The sequence below is a fragment of the Engystomops pustulosus genome, chromosome 10, assembly GCF_040894005.1.
Source record: "Engystomops pustulosus chromosome 10, aEngPut4.maternal, whole genome shotgun sequence".
Lineage (NCBI taxonomy): Eukaryota > Metazoa > Chordata > Amphibia > Anura > Leptodactylidae > Engystomops > Engystomops pustulosus.
In genome coordinates this window covers 100,491,617-100,517,361 of record NC_092420.1, presented here as the reverse complement: position 1 = coordinate 100,517,361, position 25,745 = coordinate 100,491,617, and the positions used below count along the sequence as shown (strand labels likewise).

Genomic DNA, 25,745 nt, shown 5'->3' with positions numbered 1-25,745 from the left:
ATGAAACACTGCGGAATCCGGCGGCTCGATATTTATTTGAAAGTTCTGGATACATTTGTATCTATTTTTTTGTATTTAAATTTAATGACCTAAATTCTAGAACCGTAAGCTGAGCCGTTAGTGATTCTATCCGGTGTTAACCCTTTCTGTGCAGCATTCTGTGACACAGGGTGCAGTGTCTATGTGTCAGGGGGTAAGCAGGGGGGGGGGTTGTCTATCTTTTTTTTTTTTTGCTTCGTCATCAAAATTACTATCGATTACCACCGGCGACCGGAAACCAAACAAGTGGCCGGGGACATGATTTGGTATATTTGTGCTAAAAAAGTCAATGCAACGCGTTCTGTCCGTGCGAATCAAAGAGATCCCCCTCTGTTAACCCTTTCCATGGGGTCTGGGTAGTTGATAAAAGTTCTGCATACTGGTTAACCCCTTCAGCCCCGGGCTGAGGCCGTGTGACCGGAGGTGGGGTGCTGCTGGGTGCTGCTCTGTCACCCTCTCTCTCCGCTCCAGCACCAGTAGCAGCAGAAGCAGCAGCACCAGCACTACTCCCTGGCTGTGGTTGCTAGGGAAACGGCCGCATGGCAACCGGCTGAGAGCCTGGGGGACGTGTGCTGCTGCAGCTGCCTTGCCTTTGCTCATTCTCCAGCAGCAGCAGCAGCAGCAGCTCTTCCCTGCATCTCCTTCCTCCTCCTCCTCCTCCTCCTGAGCTCTGCCAGGGATCCCAGGCTGACAGGGGCAGCCCCAGCAGTGATGGACATGATGATGTTGGTGCAGGGTGCTGCTGCTTGCTGCTCACACCAGTGGCTAGCCGCTGTCATCCTCAGTGTGTGCTGTCTGCTGCCCTCCTGCTTGCCCGCTGGACAGAGCATGGACTACTCCTGGCCAGCAGTGGACAACCTGGTCGTCAAACAAGGAGAGACAGCCATGCTTAGGTAGGAGCCCATGCCTGGCACTGCCCTCTCTGCTCTGTGTCTCATCTTCTTGTCACTTCTTGGGAATTTGCATTTCTCATTTTTTTTAATATTTTGGTTTGGAGATTGGGGGTTGTGTTCTTCTTCATCTCCAGCTCAGGATCTGCTGTTTCTACATACAGTCTATGTGACACTACTTTGCTTAGCTTCTGTGGACACCTCAGGTCTGTTTTTTTTGGAGATGTCTGTGCATGGAGGTAGGGGGAGCTGTATGGAAGGGATGGAGAGACTGGAAGTTGTGTAACTAACACTCATCTCAAGAGAGGAGGGAGGGGGTTAGACTTCAGCGATGTTCCTCTTAAGATTTGCACTGGTGCTTGTATGTGCTGTGTGGTCCTAGTTGTGGACCTTGTCATGGACTTCTCATGTTTTCTTCATCCTCATACAGACTAGACCCCCCTCCAGGCACAGGTTATACTGTAATGCACAGCTCCTATGAGTAACTTGTATGCTCTTACATGCACAATGCTGCTGCCTGCCTAATAGTATTAACCCCCCTCACGCTGAGCAGGTATTTACCTCTTAGTCTCTAATGAGACCACAATCTGTAATGCTATGATCATTAGCTTAGTGGATTTCTCATGGCTAATAGTCCTTAGCAGGTGCAGTGTGTGTGGGTTATCCATGCACTGTCTATGTTGTCTGTGTATGTATTGGAGCAGAGTCTCTATCGTCCCCTATGGATACTGTATCCTATCTCACCTACTGTATCACAGGCTGGGGGTCCATGTTTGCTTTCCTGATCATCGTTCTATGCGTATTAGGGATGTTTTGCCATCTTTCTGCTATGATTCCATCAATTGATACAATGTATCTGTTTTGTTTGTAAATATGGATCTGGATGTATCTGGTGTGTGGACAATGTGCATGTAATATCACTGCAGACACAACCCCTTCCTCTACTTTGTGAGTCATTAGTAGATGGAGATTAGGAGCTAAACCTTTGCTGCTGTCTTGTCTTAGTAAATGATGTTCACATATGGTGCTGGGGATCTGTCCTAGCCCTTCATGGTTTCTACATTGGCCATTGCTTCCCTTCCCTGCAAACTTTCCTTCATTAAGGTTTACAATTAGGGATGGATACTTTGTAACCCACCTCCTTCCCCTTCCATATTGCAATTTCACTTCTCATCACTGTAGACATCTATGTGTGATGCGTTATCTCTCCATACACTTTGATCAGCTACAAGCAATGTGAATGGAGTTAATGTCCTGCTCACCAGAGGGACATAGGTGTGGGGTTTGCCTTGTTGAAACCTGATTATGTTATGTTGCTTGTGTAGCCTTCACTTATTCTTATGCGCAACTAATTGAAGTGAAAAGGGATTTGCGTAGCACTTGTAGCGTGTCACACAAAGGGTTAATGGCTGGGATGAAATTTTTTTTTTTTTTGGTGCAAAAAAATCCAGCAAGCGAAGAAAGTGCAGCGACGTACACAGAGGAATCAGCACAGAGGCGAGAGATAAGGGAGGCTGGAAAAGTGTGAGGGATTTATGTAACATCCAATCCTTAAGAACTGAACGCAGCCATATGTTCAATCCCAATCCCTTGTGCTCTAATCTGTAGGTCTTCTATCTATCTATCTATCTCCTATCTATCTATCTATCTATCTATCTCCTATCTATCTATCCATCTATCTATCTCTCCATCTCTCCATCTCTCCATCTATCTATCTATCTATCTATCTATCTATCTATCTATCTATCTATCTATCTATCTATCGCTTTTCCTTCCTTTAAAGTATCTCATAGATATCCCATATCTGTAGTCATATCTATCATCTATCTATCTATATCTCATTTTTGTCTATCAATCCGTCCAAGTATTTTCATAGATATCCAATAACAATAATCATTACATATCTATCATCTATCTATCTATCTCTCTATCTCCTATCCATCTATCTCCTATCTATCTATCTATCTATCTATCTATCTATCTATCTATCTCCTATCTATCTATCTATCTATCTATCTATCTCCTATCCATCTATCTCCTATCTATCTATCTATCTATCTATCTATCTATCTATCTATTTCCTATCTCCTATCCATCTATCTATCTATCTATCTCCTATGTATCTATCTCCTATCTATCTATCTATCTATCTATCTATCTATCTCCTATCTATCTATCTATCTATCTATCTATCTATCTATCTATCTCCTATCTATCTATCATCTATCCATGTATATACCATGTCTATAATCATGTCATAGAATTCTATCTCTGATCTATCCCGTATCCATACAATGTATCTATCCCCGGATCCTATTATTCGGCTCTTCTCTTGCTTTGCCGTTCCCATCTCATTGCCATGCAGCCTCCTTGCCCTGACAAGTCTCCGCTCCTCCATTCGCTGCTGCTGGGCTGGATTCTTCTCCTATGACTTGCACAATGAACTTGTGTTGCGAATACATCAGATTGAGTTGTGAAACCTGAAAATGAATTCACGTTGACATCTGAGTGTGAATATTTGCATCGGTGATACTTTATGGACAGAGATTCACTATCCAGAAGCGGGAAGCTGTTATCACTCTAAATCTTCCCATCCTACCTTGTTGTCTATAGAGAGACATTTGCATTCACCGGAGCATCAGACCAATGATATTTCACACTTCATGTGAGATACAAGATGGAAATTAATGCAAACCTGACAGTGATGGGGGAAGAGACCACACACTGATAAGACAGCGGGGACCCTCGGAGAGGAGGGGCCCTGGATCAGGAGGCTCCTCCCCATTCCCAGGAGACACTATGACCCTGCATACATTTAAAGGAACACTCCAGTCACAGCTGATTCATTGAATTATACCTGAAGGGAGGAGCAGGTTCTAGCTATAGAATGAAAATGGGTCAGACCCTGCACCATGTATTATTCAATGAATTAGCTGTGAGTGGAGTGTCTACTACCAGGATGAATCATTGTAAACCAAGTACACTTTCATGCTGGTGTGCGCCTTCTTTTAGCTTCATATGCCCTTGTTTTTTTAAAAAGAAAAGTTTCATTTGCAAATTTTTTTTTAAACACGGGCATAAGAAGCTAAAAGAAGTGCAGATCCTCCCAGAGGGGCGCACACCATGTCAGTGCTTGGTTTACAATCTTTCATCCTGGTGGTAGATTTACTTTAATTGCATTGAACACCTCCCCCATTTACTTCATGGAGGGTTTCTCTATCCTAGGTTGTCCATGAGTTCTATAGTCATACAGGTGGTAACTAGAAATGCGCAGGTTTGTCATCCTCCATTCAGCAGCTCCACCCAACCTGGAAATGTTGCTTGATGGTCTGCAGAGCAGTCTGTCAAGATTTACTCCCCTCAAAACTAAGCATTGGCTGTGATTGGCCACCAGGTGTCCACCCGGCCAATAACAGGCAGCCAATAAAGTAACATGTCCGGGTTAGGTGGAGTTAATCCAGTTTAGCTGCCGAATGGAGGGTGCGTTCACACGTGGCAGTACTACCCTATGTATGTTGAAGCTAAAGTTGTGGTCCGCTCATCTCTAGTGGTAACAATAGATTAACATTCTATGGTGGATATTCGATGGTGGATATTCGATGGTCGACCCGAGTCAAGATATCAGACAGAACTGTGTTCACATGCAACTCTTGCACTTCCAGTTCTTCCAGTGGTGTCCCCATTATTTTATATTCTCTTTCTCTACCTCCTCCCCCAATTACCTCTTGTCCCTTTTCCTACATGGACAAATAGTTGGGGGTCCCGAGTTGTGCGCGGTCTCAGACTACAGGAGCTGGATCAGTTATTTTCTAGGCTGGTTGGATTTTCCGTGACTCTTTAGCGCTAGTGCAGCGTGTGACCGCACCCTGAAAGTCCACTGAATGAATGAAATGAATGAACTTAAGAGGTCGAATCAATATAGACGTGGGGTCACGTGGTCACCGGCCATTGGGTACATGGCTTACGCTGTAATCACATGTTCTGAGCAGCTGAGAAGAAGAAATTTGCCTAATTACATTGCTGTCAGCACTGCGTATACAAAATGCAAGTGTTGACGCAATGTTAATCCATGTTTTAACACGTTAGCGCTATGTTAACATTGTGTTAACACATGTGTTTTGTAGACGCTATGTTGACAGCAATGTAATTCGACATCTCCTCTTCTCAGCTGTTGTGATGCATTTGAAAACGCAACGTGTGAACGCAGCATCAAATGGACTCATATATACGGCACATATGGCCTTGTTTGTGCGGCATTGTGCATTATAAGCTCGTCCTGATTGCTGAGAAATCTGTATTCAGTGTATTTTGGTGCACCATGGGTAGCGCCTCAAGTTCGGGTACAACATGGGCGGGACCTCGAGTCTAGTTTCAGCTCCTCCTTCTTGACTCTGATTCTGAATCTCAGTTTCCTTTCATGTACAGGAGAGGGTGCACTGAAACTTGTGGCCACACCCCCGGTGCCCAGAAATGCTCATTTGCATATCAGTAAAATAGTATATTCTGGAAACGTAGAATGCTTCTGATCCAGAAACTTCACCCGCAGGACCATATGTTCAGTTTATAGGTGACAGATCCCTTATACTGCATGGGAATAACAAAGTAAAGTGAGTGAGGATGCGCTAGACTCCAGAATCCCCACATACATCTGTAGTGGATCCAAGCGCTGAGCCTGTACTTCCCCTTTAAGGTTTACACTAATGCACAATGTTGTACAAAAGACGCCATGTATCCAATGTACAAAGCACCCAACTGACCCGCTGCAGACAGTGGCCCCCCGCAGCCTCCCCATCCCCCAGCAGCCTCCCCACCGGGCCCCCACGCTCCTGCAGCCCGAAACGGTAAAATAGAGCAGGAATTTTTAAATTCTTTTTGTTCCTCAGATGTGCATCACGTTGTAAATTGAGGCCTCACACAAACACCTTGTTGTGCTCAGATTTACTGCTCCAGACGTAGATCTATGATTTCACATTGCGGCTGCTGGAATATCGCTCATATATTTGTGGCTGCGGTTGAGGAGATTGATAAGGGAGAAACCAGAGACTTTCTGATTCCTCCAAAAAATACAGAGACGTACATTATATATATATAGATAGATAGATAGATAGAAAGATATAGATAGATATATTACAGAGAGGTATAAACTCATCTTTCCTTGTCTGCAAAACTGGAAGGGTTAATGGAACATATTGCGGGATGAGAAATCTGCTGCAATATTCTAAACCATTTTCTCTTTTTGCAGCATTGTATCCTCGTTGTTCGGCATAAGGCCTCGTGCATATGAAGGGACACAGCTCCATAGCTCCGCCATATGTCTCCAGTTACTGTGTTACTATGTGCATAATATATGTGCGGGGGGGGGGGGGGGGGAGGGGGTCTTGCACTCCTTATACTTAGCTAGTAAATCCCATTCAATCATTTACTATGGTGCATATTGTTAAAGGGATTGTTTGGGCCCAGCAGCCACATCTGATACTGGACAAAACCGAACTCAGAAGTCTTCATCCGCCCTATAGTGGTGGTGCTGGGAACTGCAGCTCAGCTCCTGTTCACTTGAACAGCTGATCCGTGTAGGGTCCCAGCCCCTATCAACTAGGTATAGTTTTGATTGGCCAGGTGGAAGCCTGATGGGCATACCTGGCCAATCACAGTCATGTCTAGCTGCTAGGCGTGTAAAGCTGCCTGATTGGCTGCTCTGCAGCGCGGAGCTGCCCAATGGAGGACACCGAAGCTTAAGTTCGGATTTGCTTATCTCTAGACCAGTACACTGCAGTCCAGGTCCAATCATCACTGATGAGGATCAGGGCATCAGTATGTAATCAATGTGGGTCTGACCCCCAGAAACCCATTAATGGTGAAACCAAGACCTGGAGCTTAGATCCTATTCATTTAATCAGCTGATGGGATCAGGGTCCAGATAATGGACCCCCACTGTCCCTCAATGAAGGATGGGTCATCAGCAGGATCCCCTTTCATTTCTCACTTGCACATAGATTTGCTGTGTTCCATGGTTGGAGCGGTGAGTTACAAATATTACAATCACAGTCCTGCCCCATGTCTGATGAGGAGGAGGCACAGAGCCCCATTGCATCCCTAAATTATAAAATGTAGAATTCCATGTAACTTGTCCCGGAGAAGCTCGTGCTACACTTCAAGTCATGTGAACCATCATTGGTTAGAGGAGGGCTCAGGCGCAGTATATTCCATTATACTTAATACTGCACAATTACCCCCATGACTGTCTATCACCGTTACGCTGTGTAGATCTTAAAGGGATTGTTCAGAATTGGAAAAACCAGGATGTGGTTCTATTAAGAACAGAACCACGTCCATCCATTGATTGATTGTGGCTGAGCTGCAGGGCCACATATAAACCATGGACAAGCGTGGTGCTGCTTTAAGAGGTTAAAGGGACAACCCTCTATATAAGGTCTAATCTTCTAGTTCTACTGACTTCATTGTTTATGGTAGCAGCCACATTGGACTTGAAAGGTGATTGTATCAGTTCTTCATCTTCTTGAAAAGAACCTGCAACCTATCGAGGGAATAATCCTTCAGCCGACCATTAATGTCCATAAATTGCCTTGGACCTGTATGTTCTTTCATATAATCCACATCTCCTTATAAGATGTTGTAAAAAGGTCCTCAGAATCTTTGGTGACGTTTGATACAAATTGGTTTTCACCCCAAGAGATGATCAAATATGAATTCTGTTCGTCCAGAATATCCTGGATATCTTCTGTTGGAATCTTTGGTCTGGTTCTTGGTTTCTCTGATTGTCTTCCTCATCTTGTTGCCGGTTGTTGTCTCTTCCACCAGGATTGGTCTTCCCCAAAGAATTGGATCTGCTCAGATTATATTAAGATTATGATTGGTCATTAATGTCTGATCTCTTGGTTATTGGGAATTACAACTATATTGACCCTAAACGATGAAGAGAATGGAGACATCAGGCCACCTAAATGGTCACATATGGAATGGGGGACAAGGGATCATGCTGTACCCCGACTCCACTCACCTCTATAGGACTTCTGAACCCCCATTTATCAAATACCTACCTGCTATCCACAAAGGATAAGCTACTTATTGTAAGAAGCTTGACCAAGGATTCTCAAATAGGGAGGCAACTCCGAGACCTTAGGTTCCTTAGCTTTACCTTGTTCATCTCCATCTCCTCCACTCGTAAAGATCCATGGACATTCTGGATATTGGATAACAATGTATTATTCAACACTCCGTTCACTAGTTCATCCCATGTTATTGGAGGGATCCTGGCCCATTGTGAATAGGATTCAGGCAAATGGCCCATATTAGTGTTTGTAGATATTAGTCCGTATCAGCAACATTATGAGCCCCACCACGGGGACGCCTGTCACTTCACTGCAGATTTACTGCTTGACTCTTGAAGTTATGTCTCCGGAGGATTTAATAAGCTGTCATCTTGTTACAGGAGTTATGAGATAAAAATGCTGACCAATGGATGTTCACGCTCTCCACATCTGCATCGGCAGCCATGTGTGTGGGGGGAGGGTGTGATGGTGTCACCGGTGGCCCCATAGTCACCCGCATAGAAGAAAAAACTAATAAACCTTATAAAATGTGCAAAACTGCCAAGGAATACACCGAGAATGGAGAAATGTATATACATAATAATGAACCCGCCATTGACTACAGAACCTGAACACTTATCTACGGTAATGAGAAATGTAAAAATATGTAAAGAATCTGGATATTAAAAAGGTCAGAATTACACAGAATCCATTCCTGCTTGTCAAAAGACACAATATATGAGCAAACCTACATTCACAGAATATTCCACGACCAAGCTTCATTTGGAACTCACAGGGCCACATTTATCAAAAGTAGTGCATATGTACTGGAATATAACTAGTGTCATACTGCCCCCTATGTACAAGAATATAACTACTATAATACTGCCCCCTATGTACAGGAATATAACTACTATAATACTGCCTCCTATGTACAGGAATATCACTACTATAATACTGCCCCATATGTACAAGAATATAACTACTATAATACTGCCCCCTATGTACAGGAATATAACTACTATAATACTGCCCCTTATGTACAAGAATATAACTACTATAATACTGCCCCCTATGTACAGGAATATAACTACTATAATACTGCCCCCTATGTACAAGAATATAACTGCTATAATACTGCCCCCTATGTACAGGAATATAACTACTATAATACTGCCCCCTATGTACAGGAATATAACTACTATAATACTGCCCCCTATGTACAAGAATATAACTACTATAATACTGCCCCCTATGTACAGGAATATAACTACTATAATACTGCCCCCTATGTACAGGGATATAACTACTATATTACTGCCCCCTATGTACAGGAATATAACTACTATAATACTGCCCCCTATGTACAAGAATATAACTACTATAATAATGCCCCCTATGTACAGGAATATAACTACTATAATACTGCCCCTTATGTACAAGAATATAACTACTATAATACTGCCCCCTATGTACAGGAATATAACTACTATAATACTGCCCCCTATGTACAAGAATATAACTGCTATAATACTGCCCCCTATGTACAGGAATATAACTACTATAATACTGCCCCCTATGTACAAGAATATAACTACTATAATACTGCCCCCTATGTACAGGAATATAACTACTATAATACTGCTCCCTATGTACAGGAATATAACTACTATAATACTGCCCCCTATGTACAAGAATATAACTACTATAATACTGCCCCCTATGTACAGGAATATAACTACTATAATACTGCCCCCTATGTACAGAATATAACTACTATAATACTGCCCCCTCTGTACAGGAATATAACTACTATAATACTGCCCCCTATGTACAGGAATATAACTACTATAATACTGCCCCCTATGTACAGAATATAACTACTATAATACTGCCCCCTATGTACAGGAATATAACTACTATAATACTGCTCCCTATGTACAGGAATATAACTACTATAATACTGCCCCCTATGTACAAGAATATAACTACTATAATACTGCCCCCTATGTACAGGAATATAACTACTATAATACTGCCCCCTATGTACAAGAATATAACTACTATAATACTGCCCCCTATGTACAAGAATATAACTACTATAATACTGCCCCTATGTACAAGAATATAACTACTATAATACTGCCCCCTATGTACAGGAATATAACTACTATAATACTGCCCCCTATGTACAGGAATATAACTACTATAGTACTGCCCCCTATGTACAGGAATATAACTACTATAATACTGCCCCCTATGTACAGGAATATAACTACTATAATACTGCCCCCTATGTACAGGAATAAAACTACTATAATACTGCCCCCTATGTACAGGAATATAACTACTATAATACTGCCCCCTATGTACAAGAATATAACTGCTATAATACTGCCCCCTATGTACAAGAATAAAACTACTATAATACTGCCCCCTATGTACAGGAATATAACTACTATAATACTGCCCCCTATGTACAAGAATATAACTGCTATAATACTGCCCCCTATGTACAAGAATAAAACTACTATAATACTGCCCCCTATGTACAAGAATATAACTACTATAATACTGCCCCCTATGTACAGGAATATAACTGCTATAATACTGACCCCTATGTACAGGAATATAACTACTATAATACTGCCCCCTATGTACAAGAATATAACTACTATAATACTGCCCCCTATGTACAAGAATATTACTACTATAATACTGCCCCCTATGTACAGGAATATAACTACTATAATACTGCCCCCTATGTACAAGAATATTACTACTATAATACTGACCCCTATGTACAGGAATATAACTACTATAATACTGCCCCCTATGTACAAGAATATAACTACTATAATACTGCCCCCTATGTACAAGAATATAACTACTATAATACTGCCCCCTATGTACAGGAATATTACTACTATAATACTGCCCCCTATGTACAGGAATATAACTACTATAATACTGCCCCCTATGTACAAGAAAATAATTACTATAATACTGCCCCCTATGTACAAGAATATAACTACTATAATACTGCCCCCTATGTACAAGAATATAACTACTATAATACTGCTCCCTATGTACAGGAATATAACTACTATAATACTGCCCCCTATGTACAAGAATATAACTACTATAATACTGCCCCCTATGTACAGGAATATAACTACTATAATACTGCCCCCTATGTACAGGAATATAACTACTATAATACTGCCCCCTATGTACAGGAATATAACTACTATAATACTGCCCCCTATGTACAAGAATATAACTACTATAATACTGCCCCCTATGTACAGGAATATAACTACTATAATACTGCCCCCTATGTACAGGAATATAACTACTATAATACTGCCCCCTATGTACAGGAATATAACTACTATAATACTACCCCTATGTACAGGTATACAGGTATTATACTGCCTCCTGTGTGCACGGTATAGTATTGCTTAGTATGTGATGTATTGATGATGTCATGTTTGGTAATTGTATACAATATTCATAGAGTAACATTGTTGTACGAGTCGTTAGATCCTCCAGGCCGCGATGTGTCTCTTGGTTACATTTCCTTGTGTAGATATTAAGCACTTTAGCTGCTGCAGAACGTTGGGCGTCAGGGGAATATTTACAGGATGCTCTGAGTGCTTTGTAAGGTCAGAAGTCGGGGTTGAGCTGATACTGGAGGAATGTGGAGTCTGCGGAGAATTGGGGTAATTTTACATATAACACGGAGTAACTTTTGTTTTCCTTGCTCGGGGATTTGGACAAGTGGGACGGAGCGGAGGTGGGACATGTCTGGAGTGTAAAACGGCTTCGTGCTCAGAGCGGAGCAGAGACTAAGGGGCTGCCATTCACTGGGGTAAAGGGGTTTGATATTTGATTTAATCCGTATATTAAGTCTTTAATATGTGATTAGGGGAGGCCCCTCCCCCATCAGGGATCATCAGTTCTTGGGATAGGTCTCCCATTTTTTAGCCTGTGTAGCCTGCATGAGGTTGTATGAAATTAGAAAATGATGACTTGTCCGAGTAACAGCGCCACTCGTGTTTGCAGGCTGTGATTGGTATTGCAATTGGTATTGTGACTTTTCTGTCTCACCATTCTGAACACATGTTTGTTCAATCAGGGCCAATGTGTACAGGGATTAGAGGTATATCTAGAGGGGATACAGGTCACACCCGGTCCAGGAGCCATAGGGGCTCACCAGGTGTTTCGTTCCTTCATCTATTAATGATACATAATATTTGGGCTATAGACCTTGCACTGGGACCCATTAGCATTGACCTAGGTGTCTGGTGTCTGGTGGGTGGGATTGTGACAGGTATCTTATGTTTATGTCCAATACAGAAGTGAAGCTCAGAGTTTAATAGGGGGGGGGGTACAAACCAACTAATACAATAGCAGAAGTAATATTATGGTCACACATGAACCTCTCGACTTTACTAATTTATGGGATTCCAAACAGACCTATGTGACCATAGGGGGGGATATAATCCAAAAACCACTCGGGGCACACTGCACCGAATCTACTAGGACGCTGCTCCGTTTGGTCAGGCCTGTTTGGACCAGGTATAAGATCTTAGCTATAGTCATCGTTGCAGAGACTATAGTTAATGCCCCAGGCAGGGGTGCTCATGCCTCCTGCCCACCCCACTTCTGCCCCATTATACAATCAGCAGGATGGAGCTTATCACAGCTATCACCAACAAATAACTGGCAGAGAAGGCAAAGGAAAAGACCCCCATGTGTCTGGTGGTCTGCTGGGGCATCGCCTACACTTCTAGGGGCTGCTGTCCTGGCCACATGGGAGAGGCACGAAGTGTCTCTTCTGTACCTCCCCGTACTGGGGGAGACCTAATCCCCTTCTTCCTGGTTGGGTGGTGGAAGATGTTCCGGATGGAGCCTTGGTCCACCAGTTCGGTGAGCGCGGAGTCATTCCTTCACCGCGAGTCTTTGAATCTTTACCAATATCTGAAAAATTCTTGTAGACCTCGGCCCCAGTGCATCCTACACCATATAGTCCGGACATTACTGCCTACAGGACGATGATCTGAATACTGGACTCCAGGATCTGCATATCTGTATCACATGAGCAGAGGAATTCACAGATACTCAGTCACCCATCACACATCCTCATTAGCATCGGTGGCACATTACTTTCCAATCAGCGCTCCAGATGGTGGTGTTGATGGTGGTGTTGCTTATCTGGTGAAACGTTGCCAAGTAGTTAGCATTATTCTACTATCCGTACTGAAGCCAATGCTCTAGAGAGGGTCCCACATACTTAGCAGATCTGGCCCGCGATTACATGGCCCACAGTCCCCTACCTAGGAAAGGATCCAGCTGTGGCTTCTCCGGCAGGACTGTCTATCTCCGAGGTCTACTGGCTTCTCATTGGTATTGTCTACATTGCCTCTGAGTCTCACTCCTACAACGTCCTTTAGTTATGGTTGACACTAAGTACGAAATATACCGCACATATATAAAAGCCTTAACTCAAGACAAAGTTGCTGTAGCCTAATATTTTTATTGCATTGATACATATTAGATCGTTGACAAATACTATTTGCCTCATTTACAAAGATGTTCTATTCCTTACATTGAACTACCTGTACTGTACCTACTGTATGTCTAATATGCTATAACAAAAAGCATAATACACATATATCACCTGCCTACAATCCATCTATTTATGGGACTGTCACGAGAATAGAACCTCATGGGCGGGGCTTATGCATTTTCCACAACAATGGGGGGTACTTACCCGGTCCAGTCACGATCCAGCGGCGCATTGTCTGACGAGGATTCGGGTCTGCCAGAATTCATTAAGATCATGCGCCCGATATCCACCAGGTGTCACTGCTGCGCCGAGGTCCGCCGGAGTTCACCTTCTTCTTCCCGGTGCATGTAAGTGCGTGATCTTGGAACACAAAATGGTTTTTAATTTCCGCGGTTTTTCCGAATCCGTTGGTTGTCCGGTGGCCACGCCCCCCAATTTCTGTCGTGTGAAAGTCGGTGCTGATGCGACAAAATCCGATTGCGTGCACCAAAATCCAGGGGGCAATTCGGCGCAAAACGGAAATCGTCGGGTAACCCAACAAAAGTGCGTGATTCAGACCCTTAGTAAATGAGCCTCAATATCTTTAAGCAATCCACAATAATCTTTACTGAATGACTTTATACCGGATCATTCGCGGCTGCGATAAGTCCGATTCTCAGCTTTTCCAGGCCTGGCAATGCATCCCCATACTGAGTGCACATAAAAGCCTACGACAGGTATTAATTGTCCATCATAATGAATTTGTGCGCTGAGCTGAAAGCACATTACACTGGGCATATAAAAACACTTACATGATACATAATAACAGGTAAAAGGCAATGAATGGGATATGTAAAATGTATGTACATGTGTCAAGTCGACTTTAAGTGCAGAGACATAAAATGGCGTAAGAGGAGAATAGAAGCAATTACAGGCGGAGGGGAGAGAACATTGTATTCCACCTCTTCTCATTCACCTCTTCAGGATGACGGGGGGGGGGGGGGGGGTATTGAATATTGAAACACTGGATCTTCTATTCTAAGTAACAAAAGAAGCAAAGGCCTCACAGGGAGGTAAATAATTCTGCAAGCGACGAGCCCCCGGAGATTGTGCCGCGAACGCTCCGGATCCTAATTCAATGTATGCCGAGTAATTAACATGTTGCATCGGGAGCCGGGATGGGACTCGGGATCCACCAGACACATCGGAGCTGCTGCCATTTTAAGACATATGTGGCGCTTTCCGTAACACGAATCTCATCTGACGCGTAAGCGCTGAGGGTTTTTTTCTCTTTTTCTGTTGGGTACAGGAGCGATCAATGTCGGTAATTGACATTTAATGCAGTTTTCTTGTATTGAACTTTTACGCTGGGAATAGAGGGATAGAGATCTAGAAATTGGCTGATGGGCGTCGGAGCTGGAATGAAATATTGCGCCATTTTCATCAGGCTGGTGTCCCCTGTGCTTTACACCGCGGCGGTGTCTGGTTAAAGGGGTTTTCCCACAAAGACAAGATTCTTACATGTAATCAGGATAACAAAGTATCACATTCTGTAAGTCACTGTTATTAACAGAAATCCAGCATTTCACAGATATAAGTCCAACCTGTCTCTATCAGTCCTGCTGTTTAGGTTTTGGTTGTCCCTGGATCTGACCATAAACTCCAGACTGTGGTCGGGCAGATTCCTGTAGTTTCTCATGTACAGCAGGGGGAGGGGCTACCTTCTCTACAGACACAGGGACTTCCTGTCCAGCAGCAGCTGCTGAGGCTACCTGCTCTACAGACACAGGGACTTCCTGTCCAGCAGCAGCTGCAGAGGCTACCTGCTCTACAGACACAGGCACTTCCTATTCAGCAGCAGCTGCAGAGGCTACCTGCTCTACAGACACATGCACTTCCTGTCCAGCAGCAGCTGCAGAGGCTACCTGCTCTACAGACACATGCACTTCCTGTCCAGCAGCAGCTGCAGAGGCTACCTGCTCTACAGACACAGGGACTTCCTGTCCAGCAGCAGCTGCTGAGGCTACCTGCTCTACAGACACAGGCACTTCCTATTCAGCAGCAGCTGCAGAGGCTACCTGCTCTACAGACACAGGCACTTCCTGTCCAGCAGCAGCTGCAGAGGCTACCTGCTCTACAGAGACAGGCACTTCCTGTCCAGCATGGATATGTTGCAGAGGCTACCTGCTCTACAGAGACAGGCTCTTCCTGTCCAGCATGGATATGTTGCAGATATGTCATCAATACTTTTGTTCCGGAAATCTACCATCAAAATCCATCAATCAGGGACATGACTATGGTAATCATCTTATATTTGTTATCCACAGTCTCCTACTTAATTTAAAATCAATTGTAATATTATGCTAAAGAGCCTGAAGCGCTCTGGTGGTTATTTCCATAGCCCCTTAGTGCTGTAGCTTCACAGGTTGTTACAATGAGCAGAGCAGGACTCCCCTCCTCCTGCACTTCCTTTATCTGCTATATTATATAGGCAAGAAGCAGGGAAAGTGCAGGGGGCAGGTTGAGACTTGTTCTGCTCTTTGTAACAGCATGTGAAGCTACAGCAGAGAGTGGCTCTGGTAACACCCCCAGAGCCAATCTGGTCTATTAGCATAATTTTAAAAGTTGATGTTAGGAGGAAAGAACCATAAATAATATATATAAGAGGATTAACACAGTCCCGGTGCCTGGATCTATGAGTAAGTGTCCCTGGTTTATCATGATGGATTTCACTGGAAGATTTTTTAAAGATTCCTCAAATGTTAAAATCTAACCTTAACCTATTTAATTCACCAAGGAACATTTTTAAAGGGGTCAATTACTTTAGATTCTTTGTTAGAGATATTCTCTACCAATGGCAGAAGAGATGTCATTGCCTGAGCTTGAGCCTTTACCAGCCGCACTGATCCCGTCACTTAACAAGCCCAATGCATCCAGGCACAATATTAATTTTTTTTCCCGTAAATGGATAAAATGTCTCTTAAAAAAAATATCCCGCTGTAGTGTTGTTCATTGAAGATATATTAAATGGAAAATGCAAATTGCAAATCTGTTTTCCACTCCATGAATCAGGTATTTCATTGCAAAAGAAAGTGTTTCTATAAACTGTAATGACTGAAATGAGTTCCTGGGAGAACTCTTATTCCTACTGATTAAGAGGCCGGCTCTTCAAAAATGTAATAAACAATTACAATTAAAGAAGCAGCCAGGATGTCTTCAAGGAAAAAAAATAAAAAAATCTAAATCCTGGGAGGCATTTTTATAGTAATATAGTAGCAGAGCAATAAGGAAAGGCACTTAGCCCTCCTAAAAATTCACATTATTAGGTACAAGTCATCTGGTGACTCTGACTGTATGTAATTATTTTATATATAAGCTTTATTTCCTGTAAGCCCCGCCCATGCTTAAACCGCTGGATGTTGTTCTCATTATTGGATATTACACATGACATTACGAATCTTGTGCGCAGCAGTCTAGTTACATCGGGAGTATTACAGAAATGAAAGGCGAGGAGCTTAGCCCTTCTAAAAATTCTAATTATTAAGTACCTGGTGACTCTGACTGTATGTAATTATTTTATATATAAGCTTTATTTCCTCTAAGCCCCGCCCATGCTTAAACCGTTGGATGTTGTACTCGTTATTGGATATTACACATGACATTACAAATCTTGTGCGGTGCACTCTGGTTACACTGGGGGATTACAGAAATGACTGCAATCAGCCGTTTTGTAAAGGATATTTTATCTATTTTAATTGCCCCACCCCTGCTTAAGCTGCTGCCGCTTCTACCACCCGTTGTAAAACATATGGTAATATTAATCTTGAGAATAGTAGCCTAGAGGCAGAAGAGGCTTTGAAGATGTAGTTTGGATTATATATATATATATATATATATATATATATATATATAAAACACTATCTATATTATAACACAACTCTAATTTCTGCCCCACCCATGCTTAAAGGAAATCTACAATCAAAATCCTTCATGATATACCATGGACATTACTCATAGATCCAGGCATCGGGACTGTGGGATCTTCTTATATTTGTTATCCAATGCCTCCTTAAAAAATCAACTTTAAAACTATGCTAATGATACAGAAATAATGTTACCAGAGCCCCTCTATGCTTTAGCTTCACAGACTGTTACACTTTGCAAAAGCACTTCCCCTCTCTTAATGTGTGAGATTACAGCACACAGAGCAAGGGGGAAAGCACTGAGGTAACATTGGGGAGAGAAGACATTGTAACAGTCAGTGAAGCTCCAGCTGAGAAGGGCTCTGGTAAAGCCCCACCAATGCTTAAGCAGCTGTTTGCTTTTACTGTGCCTGGAAGCTATATGCACCTAACTTTTGATAATGGTGCCATTACATACAAATGAAAGTCATTCCCTGCTCTGTGGGATCCAATATTAAAGGGGTTATAATATTCTCTGTATTGTATTGTAATATTGCTTAAAGGACATGGACCTACTAATGGTGGACGTGTCCTACTAAGAAGTCCCCGAGGAACAATGATCATCAGGACTTGTGTTATTATAACTCTACAGAAGTCTGGGTCATCCAGGCTATGTCACTGGGGGGGCGCCTCAGAGCTCCACCTCTTTTTAATTATTCCCTCCCCCTTTCCAATACAAGCCCCGCCCATCACCTGGTCTATGCACTGTGGATGGGCAGGACTATTATGGGAGTGGGGTGTGAATATGAATGCGATCCAAGCCTCGTATACGAGACCCGTTTCCTGGGAAGTAGGTTATAATTACACCCGGTGCATCCAGAGTTGAGCTGCGCCGTATAATCTTCAGGCTTCCTTCCCCTCTTGTGTTCTCGCCCCAACCACTCATTTCTGGCGCTGTGATCCTCGGGATCGGTTGTGACTAGTCATTTTTTATTTGAGTTGAAAATAATAGTATTGGATTTGTTTAAACATTTACTTTTTACAAAGTCTATGTGTTCCGGTAATTTGTCGCGGTTTTCGGCAGGAGACCAATTTCGCTGACAGTTTTGTATTATATTTTCATGTTGTGGCTTGTTTTTAAACAGTAATTATTTGGTATTTGCTGTGCATCAATACTTTAAGTAACTCGGCTCGTAAATGTGTCAGTAACAAATCTCTGCCATCTAATGCAAAACGTATTCGCTCAACGAGAACCACGATCAGATGATGTTATTGTTCGATTGTTGGTGGAACGTTGTGTTTCCATGAATAGGAAATTGTATGACGTAGAATGAATTTCTTTCTACTATATGTGGTCTATGGTGTGTTGTGTGGTGTACATGGTATTTGTTGTATGTGGTGTACGTGGTATATGGTGTACGTGGTATGTGGTGTTCATGGTATTTGTTGTACGTGGTATGTGTTGTATGTGGTATGTGGAGTACGTGGTATGTGTTGTACGTGGTATTTGTTGTACGTGGTATGTGTTGTATGTGGTATGTGGAGTACGTGGTATGTGGTGTACATGGTATTTGTTGTACGTGGTATGTGGTGTACATGGTATTTGTTGTATGTGGTATGTGTTGTACGTGGTATGTGGAGTACGTGGTATGTAGTGTTGTTCTTCTTGCTGTGTCCTTTTGTATCTTTCCATTAGATAGTTATGACAAGAGATGATCAGATTTTCAAGACAACATGAAGTAATGACCATTGGCCGCCCGGGGTAGTGCTGAGAATAGCCGCCTGTTGTGGGGTTTGCTCGGGGTTGTGGGTTTTCCATATCATGTTGTTGGTTATAAGACGTCATGATGGTAGAAACGGTGGACAAGATGGTCAATATAATTGGGGTAATTGGCATATTGCATGCAGCCTACATCTTTGCCCTGCCGCACACTGCACACTGGATGAGGTTGCAGCCTCTTAGAGTATCGGGAAGTGTGCTTGGACATTGGAATGAAATCAGATGTAGATTCCAATGGTTTTCCGGCAGAGACTAAAGAGAGACTTGTCACCACCTCACCAGGACCCGCTCCACGCCCCGTCACACCAATTTTCAGAAAAAGTGGGGTACAAGGTATAGTAAATGTCCCCCCATGGATAGATACACTAATTTTATCGTAGCACTGTTTATTAGCTTCTTTTGTAACCCTTGGTTAGAGGGGTGTTCCAGGAATTAATTAGTAATATATCATCAATATACAGTAACAATCTATGGGAGCCGAATCCAAAGACCTTCACCATGATCACAGATCGAAGAGGCTTTAGCATTCGGACAAGTCTTCGGAGTGTATTCCAGGCACAGTGCCGTGCTTTGTACAGTGTCTATAGTTGGTATTGCAGCTCCTGGAGTAGGAATAAGCTAAAATAGGTCATGTGACTAATAGATGTGATGTATAAGCAGCTCATTGGTGGGGGGGGGGGGGGGGTTGGGTATCAGACCCCCATATGATAGAATAGTCAGGAATATTTAAGTTCAATTTGGCTGCGTTTACAATTATAAAGTATACAGTTCCAACTTACATACAAATTCAACTTAAGAACAAACCTACAGAACCGATCTTGTCTGTACCCCTGGGACTTGCCTACATAAAGATACATTCATTGTGGATGTGTAGCCAAGACGTCCCTTTACGAGGTCCATGACTGTAATTTGCATTAGAAAGTAACTGACTCAAGAAATCAAGAAAAAGAAAATTGATGAAAAAAAAAATCGATGCAAAATGTCTTTTTACTTTTGTCTTTGGAAATGACCGCTAGTGTGGAGACGAGTGCCGAGCGTCAGCGCTGTCAAGCATCGAGCACAAGACTGAGGGGCTTTTATGGATACAAATCATAAAGAAGAAAATTATGTTCCGAGGGGACATCTGTATGACAAACCGAGCACAAGATGTTACCGGAGGAGGCCGCGATGGCTGTCTGGCAAGGCACACAAAGCCTCAAAAGAAAAGAAGTATTTGCTAGGCTGACACATTGTATTAAATTATTGTCAAATTATACAGACAATCAGATTCTGCAGAACCAAAGAAACCCGCAGCTCTGGCACTGACATGTAAGAAATTACAATCACAAATTGCATCCTCAAAATAGTCACTTCTTATGTCCGCACAGAAGGTTTTTGGATCAGATTTTAAGGCAATCGTCAAAATCCGATCCGATCCGTGCCCAGTACATCCTCAGCAGAACACACTGGACCATGTCTTCCATGGTTCCACTGCTGGAAATGTCTCATGGACTTTTATCATTGATCTACATATACAGACGGTCCCCTAGTTAAGAACACCCCACTTACAGACGACCCCTAGTTACAAACGGACCTCTGGATGTTGGTAAGTTACTGTACTATTAAGCTTTACTGTTAATCCTGGTTTTGATGACAACACAACATTTTTACAATTCAATTGTCAAAGAGTAAAAAAAAACATTTGGTTGGGGTTACATTTATAAAATATACAGTTCCAAAATATAAGCTACTATATAATACAAATAATATACATTGTATAACATGGACATTGTAAATATCACTGGTTTGCAGGGGAACCGCTGGAACTTCTGGTGCTTCTGCTGGTGCTAGCAGCGTTCTCCGACCTCCGGCGCGTCTCCGCGCAAACTCCACCTCTCGTCCGCTACCAGCGGTCTCTGGTGCGCGCTTCGGCAGCGGCTGCTAAGACCTTGCGCTGTTTAGGGGTTGTGTTCCGGACTACTGGGAGTTGTGGTACCTCTGCATGGTGCCTGCGATTGTGCTTGGTTATTATGCACCATGAGGGGTTAATTCCCAGAAGTTGTCCAGCTCCGATCAGGTTCTGGAGGTTCTGGAGATGCATAAATTGCAGCCTCACCAGTCCCCTGTGCCAGTGTGTGAGATCCTTCATCGCTTGCTCCTTGCTATAGGTGTGACCTGCTCCATGTTCTGAATGGTTGTGATCTCGTTTTTGACGTTGACCCTTTTGCTTACTGACTTTGCTCTTGACGTTCCCTCTCGTTGTGAATCCGGCTAGTTTACTAATGTTTTGTGTTTTATGTTTGTCAGTCTGTTTGTGTTTCCCTTCCCGCACTTATCTAGTGTATTCCGAGTCTTCAAGTAGTCGCCCCACTGTTTAGAGTGGGGGGGCTACAGGAAGGGACAGATGTTGGGGCGAGCGCAGGGCACACTATCCCCTGTCTTCTGTGTTACCCAACCCTAACACTCTCATTCTACAGTAAAATGATTTACGCCCCAGATAAGGACTTTGTATCCTCTGTGCCGAGATATTCTACTATCGCACCTTAAACAAACAAAATCACAATTTATTTACCAATTTTTTAGCTCCTCTATTTTTGGCCAACTTTTCTGCTCCTTAATTCTCAATAAACCAAAGCTGCCAACATTTCATGCATCACTTCCCGCTCTGGAGTGAAAAGTCAAGCAGTCAACTAAAAGAAAAATGCGCCTGGAGAAGACAATCACTGACTATTCATTTCTTGTCAATGTGTCGTTACGTCCGGTATTCTACCAATTTACAATGACATCAGACCAATAATTTTCAGACGGAAATTCCAAGCCAAGGGCAAAAAGTATTTTGGAATTTTTTGAATGCTCTTGGATAATAAGTCTTTGTTGGAAAGTAAAGTTTAGCTAAGGGGAATGCATCAATGCTTAATATTTGGGCCATCACTACTTGAGAGCAGCCATGTGATCATGTTGGAGACCAGATTGAAAGGTTCCTATGTCTTTTCTGTGTCTTGTTGAAAGTTACAGTAAGAGTTGTCCCACATTCAGTGCTCATGACCAGTAATAGATTATTATAGAGGCGGTTTGGGCCGTAGCTCAAGGATCAAGCCTTCTAGGGGACTCATGTCCATCCAAATCACCCACCAAATATTATACTCAGAAGAATCTTAACCCTTGAAATCCTCCTACATCTGTTCCTGCTCTCAATACCCATGTACATAAGAGCCATTTCGGGATACTTTGAAGGTCCTCCAAAGGTCCTGAAACCACAGATTGAAAGCAGCAGAAGGGACACATCCTCCATTCCCCAAGAATCTTGATTCTAGCACCAGATGTAGGAATTCCGGACTATTAGGGGCCATAATATTTATACAGCCCAGGGCCCCTGGTGGTCTTACTCCTCCACCGTCTTGTTGGGATATTGGCCCAGATTTATCAAAAGTGACACAAACTGCCAAAATGTGCAGGATGCTCCGGATTATTGAATACTGGTGCTCGGTCGTCAATTATCTGGTGTTCCCTCCTCTGCTTGAGAAGTGTGCACCAACTTTTTTTAGGTGTACCTCTAATATGCAGCGTGCAACACAATTGCGTCAATTTGCTGTATTAAATGTGTCGCAAACTCCAACTATGCACAACCACGGCCATTAAGGTGCGCGGATTTCGGACACAGAGCAGCCGCCACACAAAACTGGCGCAGACACTTTATGAATACACGTACACGTGCGATGGCGCATTAATTATGATATTAATACAATGTATCAGAATTTATCTATGTGCTACAACATGATATTCTGAGCGTCCGACTTAAAAGTGGGTGGATTGAACGCCAGTCTTAGCACCCCCCCCCCCCCCAACTGATGCACAAATCAACTAGCAGAATGAATCTCCACATTAACTTTTCCTTACACAAACAATATCCATCATTTGCTGAAAGGGAACGACCCCATTAAACATCTTTCACACCAGAAAACTGACCCCAGTCTCCTGCTGAACCCTCTCCTTGAGTCATTGAGTCCTCAGAGGCGTCTGATTTATAAGTAGGTCTGCAACTCCTCATAAATTAGGCGAGAGCTGCTTCAGGGTAAGAGGGTATCAAGAACAGTGACAATAACGGCTTAACCCAAAGTGCGTATCATTACCTGAGAAGGTCCCTCAGCTGTTTCCTCTACTTCATTGGAGCCAAAAGTGGACCATAGAAATCCAGTTTAAATAAAAAATTCCAAAAACAACCGGCAATTGTTTGACCTTTAAAAATGTTTTTGAAAATTTGACAGTGTACATATATATGATGTATTGCAGTATTTTCTGGAAGAGGAACATTTAGCTCTAAGAATTTGGGGCAATTCTAGGGACAAGGAGCCTCTGTTTAATGGTAACTGCTGCCTTCTTTGTGATTGAGCAGGAATTCTCATCTCACAGCCTCTTATAGATCACCAAGGGCGTTAATCCAAGGGTGATGCCAAAAAGTTGATGTTGGCCTTGAGATAGTGCTAAGAACTTTTCACATTCCATGTCGGATACTTTATCAGGGTTTTCATAAGTTAGATTTTTCGGTAAAATGTTTTTGCTTTTTTTTCCCTTTTTTTATTCTTCACTAAGGATTAAAGCCTATGTGCTCTCTACATAGGAGATTCCCTACCCGCACAATTACTGTTCTGCGCCAGCTGCCTGGTGCTCAGGATCTTAACGCACTCTTTCCCAGCCGGGAACTTCATTTCCCTACCTGCTGGCTTAGCTTTCAGCAATGGAAATTCTATTAAAAGAACCTATTTCATGCCTTAATTTACCGAGGCCATCTTTGATTTGAAGCAAACAGATTGATAAAGATGTTGGCCGCGTTTATAGCGAAAATGCTTTCCCGGTCATTAATATATGGAACAATGTTTATAGCGGTGTTCATGCAATCAGGAAAACAGCAGAGGTGAATAAACACGCCGGCGGTATTATTAGAAGAATCTAAAATGTCTCGAAGTATCTGTCAAGCCAACATCGGAAGTGGCGGGTAATAAGCATATTGGAGAGGTTGTAGAATGAGCGTCGGGAAAGAGGCTGCACAATGGAGGTTTCAGCTGAGATCTGGCAGGATAGGCACTTGCCACATGAAGGAAACATTTTACATTGTTTGGGTTCATCTTGGTGGACATGACCGTAGGCTTAAAGTGAAGATTAGTTACAAGTCTTAAAGACTCCCTTGACTATGTGTTGTAGCCTTTGTGTAAGACCAACTAACCAAAGCTCGGAAAGAAAGAGTTGCCTAAGAGTTACAGTAAACCATAGAAATCCTTTGTACAATAAATCATCTTCAGACAAGTCCCACTGATACTGTATATCTCCAGATGCTTTTGATGGAGGCCACCGATCATTGACCTCTGCAAGTTCCCGTATGACGAAGGCTACATGTCACCTCTACATTGATCTTCAAAACTACTTTAAAATTTTCCCTGAAATTTTAGATAAAATTTAGAAACATTTCTAAAATTTAGACAACATGTATGTATGTTTTTTTTCTTACATTTAGTCAAAGCTGAACATATCCTGAGATGTGTAGCACCAGATGACCATCTATGGAAAATGACCAGGTTCTGCAGTGCTCAAGTCATGTGAAGTCTAAGCATTTTGTCTATATCTGGCCAGATACAATCTGTGATGTACAGTCTAATGTCAAGGGTTTTTATAGAATATTGTGATATTTTGTATAATTTGTTTGCATAATATTGGAGACATCAAAAATATATAATAATTCATGGTCCATGTATATGTAGCGATAAAAAGGTTTCAAGCTCTCAAGAACTTTCTTCTACTTTAAATGTGGACTTACTAAGGGTAAAGACCTCGACCAACGTCAACTAATAATAACCTGTCTCTCTGGGTTCTTAGGCTATATTCACACTGCCGTTGCCCGCCCGTACCGTACCGTAGCGGGCAACGGCAGTGTACGGGGAGAGGAGGAGGAGGTGAGCGCAGCTCACCCCCGCCCCTCTCCATAGCAACCTATGGCGCACGGCGCCGTATTACGGGGAAAGATAGGACAGGACAGCCTTAGTTTCCAAATGTATCTTCACTCATAAAGAGTAGCATATCCAGTTCACTAGTTAAAAGAAATTAACTTCAAAATCCATCTTGATAAACCCGGGACATTACTCAAAAATCCAGGCACCGGGACCATGGTATCTTCTTGTATGTGGAATCCATGGCCTCCGTCCTTCAAAAATATTTTTTTTTTTTAATTTTGCTTAGAAACCTGAGGGGCTACCCTAGCCCCTCTGTGATTTGGCTTTAAAGACTGTAACCCTGACTCACCTCCAGCAATTACTTCCTGCTGTATTCTCATGGGAGCAGGGGAGAGGGTAAGACAGTATAACAGTTTGTAAAGCCAGATCACAGAAGGGAAATGGTAGCCCCTCAAGTCCATTTGCATGATTTTGAAAGCTGATTTTTGAAGGAAGAAGGCCATGGATAAGAAATATAAGAAGATCCCACAGTCCCAGTGCCTGGATCTATGAGTAATGTCCCTGGTTTATCAGGATGGATTTTACAGGTAGATTTTCTTTAAGGTTCCTC

General features: G+C 42.7%; 1 protein-coding gene across 2 annotated transcripts in view; it reads left to right on the top strand.

Annotated features, from left to right (window-relative positions):
- Window positions 1-588: 588 nt before the first annotated feature.
- Window positions 589-25,745, top strand: part of NEGR1 (neuronal growth regulator 1) — a 464,122-nt gene continuing 438,965 nt past the window's right edge. Inside the window, exon 1 of one of the 2 annotated variants that reach the window (XM_072129221.1) lies at window positions 589-932. In XM_072129221.1, coding sequence (XP_071985322.1) covers window positions 751-932 — 182 coding nt within the window. In that variant the 5' untranslated portion in view covers window positions 589-750. The remainder of the gene's footprint in view (window positions 933-25,745) is intronic. The other variant, XM_072129222.1, reaches the window with a different exon arrangement.